The sequence below is a fragment of the Strongylocentrotus purpuratus genome, unplaced genomic scaffold (genome assembly GCF_000002235.5).
Source record: "Strongylocentrotus purpuratus isolate Spur 01 unplaced genomic scaffold, Spur_5.0 spur5_scaffold_14, whole genome shotgun sequence".
Classification (NCBI taxonomy): domain Eukaryota; kingdom Metazoa; phylum Echinodermata; class Echinoidea; order Camarodonta; family Strongylocentrotidae; genus Strongylocentrotus; species Strongylocentrotus purpuratus.
The window spans coordinates 11,942,819-11,955,229 of NW_022145599.1; the positions used below are offsets into that span (position 1 = coordinate 11,942,819).

The 12,411-nt window shown below is 37.1% G+C and overlaps 1 protein-coding gene across 1 annotated transcript; it reads left to right on the top strand.

Annotated features, from left to right (window-relative positions):
- Positions 1 to 9: 9 nt before the first annotated feature.
- LOC585909 (actin-related protein 2/3 complex subunit 1A) lies at positions 10 to 10,039 on the top strand. Its single transcript, XM_030984194.1, has 11 exons — positions 10 to 127; positions 1,525 to 1,606; positions 2,363 to 2,448; positions 3,025 to 3,090; positions 3,421 to 3,529; positions 3,957 to 4,026; positions 4,938 to 5,045; positions 6,086 to 6,189; positions 6,647 to 6,825; positions 7,485 to 7,675; positions 9,483 to 10,039. The coding sequence occupies exons 2-11, from the start codon at positions 1,543 to 1,545 to the stop codon at positions 9,607 to 9,609; spliced, it is 1,104 nt and encodes a 367-aa protein (XP_030840054.1). The 5' UTR covers positions 10 to 127; positions 1,525 to 1,542; the 3' UTR covers positions 9,610 to 10,039.
- The last annotated feature ends 2,372 nt before the right edge of the window (positions 10,040 to 12,411 follow it).

The window sequence follows — 12,411 nt, forward strand, 5'->3', positions numbered from 1 at the left end:
GACATATCGCAGGTAACCCGGAAATTCATCACGATTTTGCATTGATCACGGAATTCGTGTAGACTGACCAGAGTCCGCGAATTTTAACCTAGATTTCCCCTTTTCGGACATTTTTTTCCTAAGTAATGTGAGTATGATGGAATATGATTATTACATTTAATTTATTATGTCCATTTCTTGATATGAAAACTCTTAATTTAGAGTCTAAATAGAATCAGAATTGGTCTTCCGGGTGCCGATTTCCTTGTTGAGTGTTGTGTGAATGCCTGCGCCTGTTGTGTGGCTGCAGATGCAGATATCATCGATGTCAAATGTGCAACTGAAAAGTCGTGCGAGAAAGGGGCGGTATTAAAGCTTGGGAATGGGACTAATTAGGTTAGGACTAATAGTGTAGGCCTACTCTGTCTATCTGTTATCAGTAGGAGGGCTGGTCTGAGAAGAAGCATCGTTGGCATAAATGAGGATCGTCTTCGTAAACGGTCAGACGCGTTTTTGCAGATGGTCTAGATCCAGACCCTATTTCTGCTCCGCGCGGTGACACTGCAAAAAAATGGATTTCGCACTAATTTTCTTGATGTTTTTTTCATTGACTTTGTACAGACACTTTCACGTTATGAGCGATAAATCCTCAGGAAGATAGACAACCCATGGGGTTATTTTATTAAACGGAATCTGTTTTTCGCATCGCCAGTGCGCGATTCGGGAACCCGGAACCCGCATAGCGCCAATAAAAAAAACGTCATTATTAGTAGGCAATTATTCCTCGTTTATGAAGACGATCCTCAATCTCGGACCAGCGCACCCCTACTGGTTATTATCTTGTAATTCATCTTTCATGATAAGTAAGTGATACAAGGTTGCTTTAATCGTCTGGCTTACCTTGAGCTTGGGTATCTATGATGTGCAAGGATCTTGAAACCTGAACTGAGCTGAAGGAGGCAGGTAACCCGAAAAAGAAGAACAGTTTCTCACTGACCTTATGCCTCAGTCACACATTTGCATATTTGGCTTGCGTATTTCTTTTTCTTGATATCAAGAATTACCATTGCTTTACAACAGAAAATCGTCTCTTGATAACAAGAATAAGGAATAAATGTTAAAACGGCTTGGCATAAATACGCAAAGGTGTGACTGAGGCATTAGCCTAATTGGCTGCTAAGCTGAGGCTAATTATTACCATTTGATAATATTAGCCTAATGACATGCCTGCCTCCTCAAGTGCTCAACAACTACCACAATAAAAAATTATCCTTATTTTCAGCACACTAATACTATATAATCTTTAGAATATAAGGATGAAGACAAGGTCAAGCGTTCGGGTAATATGATAGAAAAGTCTTAATGTTAGATGCGCAGGAATAAGGCTCGATCCCCATCATACAGTATTATAAGCTGCTAAATGACAAAGCAAAGCTGGTAACATACATGTACTTAAGAAATATGCAACTAATATTTAGACATTTTCATTCATTATTCTTTTGCATTTGATAATTACTGTACTTCTTATGTCTTCCTTGTTTCCAGACAATCTACTAAATCAGGATGGAAAAGCATAGCTTTGGTTTGGAGCCTATTACCTGCCATGCATGGAACAAGAATCGAACCCGTAAGATATATTATCAACATCTTTATATCCCATAACCGTTCAGACTTCACAGGTTTCCTAAGTTCTAAATAAGTCAGCCTTCTCTCCTCGAATTGACACCAATCTTCCTTATTTTTCACAGTACATACATACAGTTTTAAAAAGTAAACAATAGGAATGTTTATTAAATTGGCAGATGTAAATTGAAATGACTAATTCAAACAAAGATTGCCAATTTTTACATGAAAATATTGAATCTGATTTCCCCTCCAGATTGCCAATTTGGGGACTTTAATGATTATTACAATTAAATCACTCTTATTCATCAATGGAACAATGTACTGCAATTATATCCTTTCAGTTTTTAGTAATTAGGATGGTGCGGATACAGAATCTTCTGTAATATTTTGTTCTGGGCTTAAAATATACATGTACCTTTCTTACACAAGAACTTAAATTTAAAGTTGAATTATTGAAGTGAAGTATCTTGATGTTTGTACCGGTATTCAGTTGTATCTAATTTATGTTGTTTGGGCAGGGCCATGTATCTGCAAAGAAGGTTAATAATAATGGGGAAAAGAATTGCACCATTAATTGTACTGCCAAGATCCTGTTAGAGAAAATTGTAAAACTTACGGTACATGTTTATTCTCAAAGCATACATGATATATCAGTAGTTTATGTAGTCTAATAAGCATTCATTCTACCCATTTTCTGAGAAGATAGTATTGATAACTCACTCTCTTTTGCAATTCTCTTCATTGTTGTGGTGTACAGAGGTTGCTGTTTCTGCCAATAGTCAAGAGGTGGACATCTATGAGAAGAAAGGCACTTCATGGAACAAGAAATACACCCTGGGTGAAGTAAGCATTTCTCATCTCTTTCTTTCCAGCTTATGTAGAAAAATAAGACAATAATTCCATTCACACATTGATATACATTTAATGAAAACCAATATATTTTTAATTTTGTATAATTTCTTTTCTTCCATGTTTTCCAACACCCTGTGAACCGAATGTGTTTATAAAAATTGGTGACACTTTTTTAAAGGAAATCTTTAGGAGTCTGTTTTATCTTAGTGACTGACATTTTTATTTAGCAAGAGTTATTTAATGATCCATATTTTCTCCAGTGAAAAAATCTTTCATCTTAAGTATAGGGTTAGGGTTGCAGCTTGGGTTTTATGTTGGGTTAAGGTTAGGTTTAGAGTTTTATATCTAGGGATAAAGTTTGGGATTCCTTAAGTGTACCGAATTGGCTCTGGAGCCTTTGTCACAGGAGCAATTACTTACTCTGCTCTCATTTTCGCTGTAAGTGGAATAAACGTTGGAAAACTTCATGGCTTTATTCATGTAGATTGCTCAAATGATTTAAGACCAATTGTATTACTTTGGAATTTACGTTATAAAATAGCGATACTGTACTATTTTATATTACAGCACACACAGCGAGTGACGAGCATTGACTGGGCTGCGAATAGCAACAGGATTGTGACATGTGGATCTGTAAGTACTAAAGAAAGATTTTTGTGTAAAGAATCAGAAATAATGATCATTTACTTTCTCTTTAGAGGAACATATTTGTGAATTAAATTTTTGATATAAATCAGTATATTATTCAATATGTCCAAATCACCTGAAAAAATATGTGTATAGGTAGAATGTATAAAAAATCAACCTCAATTTTTTTAAAACCAGAAATGGGTAGCCTTCATACATTGCATGTGAAGCTGATGTAACATTGCAGCACCTTGCATGGTAGATGTGAGCGAAATACAAGAAGTAAATTATAATGGTAGAACCTCAGAAGTGGATTTTATTTTTGTTTTTATCCAGGATCGTAATGCCTACGTGTGGAGCCTGAACGGTAATGATGAGTGGAAGCCCTCTCTTGTTATCCTGCGTATCAACCGAGCTGCCACCTGTGTACGCTGGTCACCCAAAGGTAAGGTTGTCATGACAATAACTGCATCTTGTGAAACCAAAAACTTGTGACGTGAAACTTTTGCGAATTGTTGAGGTTGGCCATCTTACAGCAAGAAACTTTTTGTAAATTGAAAAATTTAGTGTTGTGTTGGTTGTGAAATTAATTATTTTGTATTGTGAAATAATCCTTTCATTTTTAAATAAATAGATTCTGTCATGACACCAGTTATGGGTCATCAATATCAGTGAGGGGGGCATGGTGGTCCAGCTACAGCACACTCATTCAGAGCATGCTCAACAGTCTAATGTAACCACATGGACATAGGTATAATGTTAAATGTGAAATGATATTGAGAAGTCAGTCATGAACATGCAAAATTCAGTTTTTTTTCATTTCAGAACTGTTTTTTTACTTTATATTTTCCATTTGTATTATCTCTGCATAGAGAACAAGTTTGCTGTAGGCAGTGGAGCTAGACTGGTCTCGATCTGCTACTTTGAAGACGATAATGATTGGTAAGTAGTTGTACTGTATGTGTGGCCTCAGAGCGCATTTAGAGAGGTAGTTGTGACACGTGCACTCATGCACTTGCAAAGGTCAAGTTCATCCAACCAACATTCACAAAATAAATAGCATTACACCTGACCCATAGCAAACACCTGATCTAAACCTGTCACTCTGACAAGAGAAACAAAATATATAACATTTTGGGATTAGTCTGTCTAGCTTCTAGCAAATTGAATTAAAGCGGGACTGCACTACTTGTAGCTCCTTGCGCCCTCTATATATCAAACAATGCCTAAGCAGTACCTGTTGGTCTCCCATGATCCCCTTTTTCTTATGTTAAGTGAGAGCTGATTTGATGAGATAACCACCTGTCAGTGATCATGCAGGGAGCCTGGGGGAGGTCTAAACCCTCCCTGCCAAACTAGTGCAGACAGGTTTTAAGATGTCTGACAGAGGTGTGTTTTCATGAGACTCTTGAAGATGTGCAGTGTAGGAACATCCCCAATGTCCTGTGGCAGATTGTTGCATAGAGAAATGATTCCTCTGGAATGCTCCAAGACCACCTTGTATTAGTCTGGACCAAGTGTCTTCCATTCCTGTCAAGAAGCCTATATGCTTGACACTCTCCATCCAGGTGTAGTAAATGGGTACCTGGTAGGAATTTATTCCATGAATGCTTTTAGCGCCTTAGGGCAGCTGGGCTAAATAAAGCCAGGGTTATAATACTACTTTATAGGCACCCCTGAGCATCCCCTGGGGTGGATAATTGCCGAGCTATATAAATGTAGCTATTATTATTATTATGTATCTTCATTTATTTATGATATTGAGATAGGAATTTGAGAATATTGATTCAATATTATGTGTATATAAACATATTAAACCTGTGTCTCCTACTATTTTGTCTCTGTGTCAACAGGTGGGTGAGCAAGCACATCAAGAAGCCGATCCGTTCAACCGTGACCACCCTTGATTGGCATCCCAACAACATGCTTCTGGCATGTGGCTCAACTGACTTCAAAGTCAGGTCAGTTTTAGTTTATAAATGCTCATGCATAATTATCTGAAGTTTAGTCTACCTTTGACATTTTTGAAGCCACTATTGAGACTTGGTAGTATTGTTTTGTCAGTAAATTTGTCAGCATGTACATGTTTAACAAAGTGCCCTTCTAGTCTCCCAACTCAGACTCAAATTTGACTTTATATTCAGTCCTGAGTCCAGCATAAATCAGCTTCACAATGGGTGATTTCCAAGATTTGGCATTTGTAAATGATAGTCTGAATTAAACCTCACTATGAACATAACGGACAAAGAAAGCGGAAAAAATATACAGTTCCTCAGGTAGACAAAGGAACATCCCTTCAATGCTATTATGTAAAAATGTGTAGAACAGGTGAATATGCATGTGACACCTATTCTACACATTTTTACATAATAGCAGTGAAGGGGTGTTCCTTTGTCTACCTGAGGAACTGCATATTTTGTCCGCTTTCTTTGTCCTTCATATTCATAGTGCCTGTTAATTGTAGAACTGTGGATCACATGGTTCGCAGTACAAGTCCCGCCCCGGCAGCACTAATTTCCTGTGGCAAGACATTAATCTTCATTGCCACTCTCTACCCAGGTGTCTAATGAGTACTGGTGGGAAGGAATTACTTTGAATGCTGTGAGCACTGAAAATGGTAGTCTAGCAGAGCTGGGATGATATCGAGCACCTTGCGTAGTGGCTGTGTGCGCTATAAGAATATCAATGATATTATTATTATTGTTGGTGGTGCTGTTGTTATTGTTATCATTGTTATTATTGTTATTGTCCTTGTTGTTATTACAGTCAAACCTGTTTATAGCGACCGCTCAAGGAAGACAAGAAAAGTTGTCTTCACAGACAGGTGGTCTTTATTTTCAGGTTCCTTTAGTACATGCTTCAATGAGAAACCATTTTCAAGGGTAACAAAAAATGTGGTCTTTGTAGACAGGTGGTCATTATTAAAAGCAGGTTTGACTGTATTATTATAATGGTTGTTGTTATTGTTGTATAAATATTATTATTATCATCATTATTTCAGAGTCTTCTCTGCCTATGTGAAGGATATTGAGACCAAGCCTAGTTCCAACACCTGGGGCACCAAGATGCCCTTCGGAGTCTGCCTCAAGGAGTTTGGTGGTGGAGGTAAGGGGTCAGATTAAAAAGTAAAAAGGCAATACAATCTTGGTAAACATTTCATTTGTACGTTGGCAGAAACATAAGAGAAACCCAATGGCTAATTTGAAACAAATGGGACCAATAATAAGATAGTGAGGTCTTCTAGTACTGGTATTTGAAATGTGAGATCCCTAAATCTATTTGAATCGTAATATGACATTTTGGTCAATGGATTGTGATTTAGTCATCCATGGACAACTTTCCTGTTTGTCATGCACAAACATATTAATTTCTGTTCTACTATTATTGCTTTCCACCTTGGGGTACTAGTACACAAAATATATGAAGGATAATTTCATTCTAGAATGTATTATGTGGTTTAAAAGTCATTTTCTAGAATTATTGAGTAATAATATATATATATATATCTCTCTCCCTTCCTTCTTGTCTCTCTTCGTCTGTCTCTCTCTCCCCTAAACCCTAGGTGGATGGGTGCACAGTGTGTCCTTTGATAAGATCGGTGACCGTCTGGCCTGGTGTGGTCATGACAGTACTCTCACCGTGGTAAACGGTGCATCAGATTTTGCTCTTGGTCATTGCGTGATGAAAACTCTTCCTTGCCTGACCTTGCAGTGGATGGGACCCAGCACCATCATAGCAGCAGTAAGATGCATTTTTTTTTCTTTCATATTCGGTCGAGAGCCAGAAAGGTGTTAACTCTATGTTAAAGATATATGTATAAAATTAGTGCACATTACTGAGGACGTTAATAGTAGGAATTATCCACCCAAGGTAACTTTGAAACAATCCAATACACCCGAGGGAACAATGGAGGGTGTTTGGACTGTTTCAAAATTACCAAGGGTGGATAATGACGCTACCGTCTGAACATTCTGATATATATTATTTTTTTAATAAAATGTTGATGTGGATCCTTGTTTTCTGATAAAATCACCTGCAGTTACTTCCAGATATCTATTTCCTAATAAACTTCATTTTGATGTGAGGTCTTGATCTCTGACAGATCCTAAAGCTTTATTAAAAACAGTATTTATCATCAAATTCTATGTACCGGTGCCTAATTTTCATTAACAGGAACAACCTACTTCATATGCAGTCAACTGGTTGAATTGCAGAAATTTTTACAGCATATAAAAAAATAACTAACCGTTTCTATATACATCATCAAAACAATAAAAATAATATGCATTAAATCAAAGACATAATGATCACAGAGTAATCACATTTTCTGACTGATTTTGTCAATATGATTTCAAGTTCAACCTAACATAAGCACAACCCTTTCCCCTTTGCATCTTCAGGGTCATGACTGTGAGCTGATGCGCTTCAGGGTGGATGATAAGACTAAGATCACCTTTGAGGGCAAGGTCAGCGTGGCCCAGAAGAAGTCCGCTGGTACGGTCAGTGCCATGGCCATGTTCAAGAATCTGGACAAGAGAGCTACGGCCGACGACGATTCCAAGAAGGCATCGGTCCATCAGAACTCCATCAAGTAAGATTATATTAATTATGATTAGCCATTAGGCATGTTTTTTTCTTAAAAAGAAAAGGAGCTTTTATTTTGAGGTTCATTCCTATTCTAGTAATTCAACATTCAGTCTAGCAATGAAAGCATCATAAATAAATATCATTCTTTTGAAAACCCGTTCATCACAATTGCTCACAAATTTGTTAGCATAAAGAGTATTTTTATGCCTCCGTTACGAAGTAGCCGGAGGCATTATGTTTTCGGGTTGTCCGTCCGTCCGTCTGTACGTACGTACGTCTGTACGTACGTACGTACGTCCCGTTCTCGTGATCGCGTTATCTGAAGAACCGATTGATGGATTCCTACCAAACTTAGGTCATGTATGTATCTTGCAGAGCCGATGAACTGATTAGATTTTGGGGTCACGAGGTCAAAGGTCAAAGGTCACAGGGCTCATTATGTATGCAAAAACAGCTCGTGATCGCGTTATCTCAAGAACCGATTTATGGATTCCTGCCAAACTTTGGTCATGTATGTATCTTGCAGAGCCAATGAACTGATTAGATTTTGGGGTCACGAGGTCAAAGGTCAAAGGTCACAGGGCTCATTATGTATGCAAAAACAGCTTGTGATCGCGTTATCTCAAGAACCGATTGATGGATTCCTGCCAAACTTAGGTCATGTATGTTACTTGCAGAGCTGATGAACTGATTAGATTTTGGGGTCACGAGGTCAAAGGTCACAGCGCACATTATTTATGCAAAAACAGCTCGTGATCGCGTTATCTCAAGAACAGATTGATGGATTCCTGCCAAACTTAGGTCATGTATATTACTTGCAGAGCTGATGAACTGATTTGATTTTGGGATCATGAGGTCAAGGTCAAAGGTCATGCGGCTCATTATGTATGCAAAAATAGCTTGTGATCGTATTCTCATTGGAACAGATTGATGGATTCCTGCCAAACTTGGATCATTTATGTATCTTGCAGAGCCAATGAACTGAGTAGATTCTTGGTTCATAAGGTCAAAGGTCATGGGTCATTATGTATGCTAAAATAGCTTGTGAACTCATTCTCATTAGAACTGACAGATGGATTACTATTTAACACAGGACATCTTGCAGAGCCAATGAACTGAGTAGATTTTAGGGTCATGAGGTCAAAGATCAAAGGGTCATTTATGTATATGAGAAATTGCTTGTAGGCCTAATCACGATATTCTGAGAACCTGTTAATGGATTACAATTGAACTTGAATTTGAAAAATTTCTTCTGTTTTGGTTTGTAAAATTGCTCTATGACGGAGGCATCATTTTCGACTGCGCGCAGTCGAATTCCATCTAGTTTTCTGTATGTTATTAGTTTAATGGGGTAATACTATATTCAGAATACTAGTATGAGCTTCAAATTTTACTGTTGAAAAGAGATTTTCGATAAACTCTCAATTAACATAAAAGTGACTTGTGAGTAGACTACTCGATGCCCCCTTTAAAGCATTCACATAAAGAGGGCCCTCACAGAACCCAAGTCCAACTTTTGTTCCCTGAGCGAAGGTTTACATTATTCTTTATTTTACTAATACTTCTGTTCGCCCGGAGAATGCAGGGTGAAGGTTTTGGGGGTTGATTTTAAACATTCTAGCTGTACACAAATTCTTTTTTTAGGTGATTGGTACACTTCAAAAATATTAAATTTCAAATCTATCAATAAAACAAAGGATTGTCAATCAAATCTATTCTTTTGGAAGCCATTTATGATGATTGTTGACAAATTTGGTGGCGCAAAGGGCTTAACTATTGGATGTGTTTATTCTTTCTTCTTCCCTTGCTAGTCAACTGTTCATTCACACCGGGGAAAAGGAGGCTATCGCCAAGCTTTCTTCCGTTGGTATGGACGGCCAGATGGTCATCTGGAACCAGTCATCTCTGGAAGCTAGCTTGGGTAACATGAAGATCTAAAGCTGTCTCAACACCCCCCGCCCCCTACCTCTGTCCGAAAACTGTAGAGGGGGACTGCAAGAGCCAGCCTTAAGAGGAACCCAGCTCAACAATGTATCATGTAGTCAAGTTAAGATAACATCCATACAGGTTATTGGTATAGAGTAGTGGAATCATATAGTCATTTCTTAATGCACTTTTAGAACTTGCTTTTCCTATAAAACAAATTATCAGAAAGCGAATATTCATAGCAACGATTGAAGCTATTGATTTAAAGTGCCTGTAAGATGTGTTATGTATCTGTTTTAAACAGGCCTTTTTAAAAGATTTTGTAGAAGTAATTATGTGTCTCTCTCATCGCTAAAAACAGAGGTGTGGAGATTAGAATTTACAGCATCGATATTAATGAAAAATTGAAGCATACTTTGTCAATCTTAGCATGTTCAATTTGCAACATTGGTAGTATTAAAAAAAATACTCAACATACGTCATAACCTGAATTATTGCATCCAAATTGTTTAATACCGGGTGAGTTCTGATTAATTTACTTTAAATTGATGTATCTGACTTCAGTTCATTAATAATCATGTCATTACTTCAGTTAAACTGTAGTTCTTTATTCCAAGAATATCAAAGATCATTCCATGATTTGAGAACGTGAAATGAATTCTTTATTGAAAGAAACTGTATTTTTTTGTATTGATTTTTATCCACTTTTGTCTTTCTCATCTCGTGTCAGCATTCCAGTTTTTAAAAATTATAATATTTGGTTACATTCGCCTGCAGATGTCTCATATATGATATGATTGGAGTGAGAAGAAAAAAAGGGATACAGTAATTATGTAAGAATCACTGAAGCAAGCTTTCCAGTTTCCATGGTGATAATTGTCATTCCAAGAAACTGAAGAAAAGTTCAGTTTTCTCATCAAAATGGACTTTTGACCAAATTTGTTTTGTATCCAGGCCAACGTTTTGTACAACTGGACAGTGTATGGATCCTGCAAATAAAGAAGATTTGTATGAAACTTAAAAGAAAAAATATTAATAAAAAAAAATAGTTAAACAAAATTTAAAATGTTTCTTCCTTTTGTGTGTGTGGGTGTGTTTGTCTGTGATTTTGAGCTGGAATTGGAAATAAGAGAGATAGATGGGAGGGATGCAGAACTGACTGTAACATTACGGGCCGAATTCACAAAAGAGGTTTAAATCTAACCAACGATCTATACCATTGTTCAATCGCTCCACTTAAATCAGATTAAACAAGTATACAGAAATGTATTTTTTATTAATTGGACAAGAGGATACACTTGTACAGTTGTACCACTCTTATGGATGTATAAACCATAGCTTAAAGCTAAACTTTAGTACTGGTAATGCGATTGCATTGTGAAAGAAAAGGTGTGGAAAGGATCAGAAACAGTTGATCATGTAGCATATAAGTATTGGTGTGCACTGCAAGGTTCTGGAGTCATCAAAATCTTAATAAATTTGACCGAGTCTTGGTAAAGTAACAAGCACTCACATAGAAAGCTATATATGGGACAACACACATGGTGTCGGGGCTAGTCAGTGGCGGATCCAGGGGGGTGACCCGGGGGGCCCGGGCCCCCCCCCCCCCCTTGAGAAAAAAATCATGTAAAATCACGTGATTTTTACCTTTTTGGGGGGTTGGGCTCAAGGGGGGGGGGTGCAAATTGAAATTTTTTTGAGGATCAAAAAAAAAAAAAAAATGTGCTCACTACCCCCCTGATGGATTAGACTGGCTTGACAATTTTCTGGTTCAACAGTCCACAATGTTTTGTATATTTTGAGATATTGCGTATTGTAAGAATTAAAAGAGCTTATTGATACATGTACAAGAAAAATTTAGGTGAGTATAATGGACTTGTTAAAGTTGTGGTCTGAATCAACACTACTCTTCTAAGCATTGAAATGCCCAAGAAATTAATTGTGAAAGAGGGAGAGGCTGGGGATAAGTGTCATTTTATTTTATGAAAATGAAGTTAAAAGAAAAAGAAAAATCTCTATAGTTATTTTGGCTATACAGAAGATGATGGCAGCAGAGAGAGAGAGAGAGAGAGAGAGAGGGGGGGGGGGGGGGGGGGGGGGCTTTGTACCATAAGGGATAGGTAGATTAATGTTTGTCTTGAGTTTAATGGAGGAGGGAGAGAGAGGATGGAATTATAGTGAGAAAAATAAATGTTTGGGAAAGAGAAAATTAATTTAAAAAATTAAGATGAGGACATAACTTTGTTATAGGTTACAGATCGATGACTATAAACAATAAGAACATATAGGGATAAAGGAGTTTGATGGAGGATAAAGTGAGTGAGGTAATTAGCTTATAGTGAATTGTTGGAGAAATGATGAAGAAAAACAGATGGAGGGAATCAGAAAAAAAGTAAATCGAGTATCAAAGATGAAGGAATACAAATTGTGGGTAAATTAAAAGTCAGACTTTAAGAAAGGTTACACCAAAAGGATGGAATATTTAGACAGGATACAAGCTGTATGTGACTTTATTTAGGGGAGCTAGGGAGAGAGATATAGCCCGATTGTGATATCATATCAAATTGAATTTATTTATGATTGATTGAAAACTTCAAATTGCAGGACAACTTCTCTGTTACTACGTTTCAAATGTAATTGTAGATTATTAATAGTTAATTATCTTTTTATTCTTCTTCGGCTTATAGTTATACTTTTTATCTTCAGAGGGCTAACATGCATGCAGCTTATATATTGGTATAATTTGATTACCTGCATGCAATTCTCTTAAAGAAAAGTCCATGAACATTTTCCTTAACTGTATAGGTCAGCTAG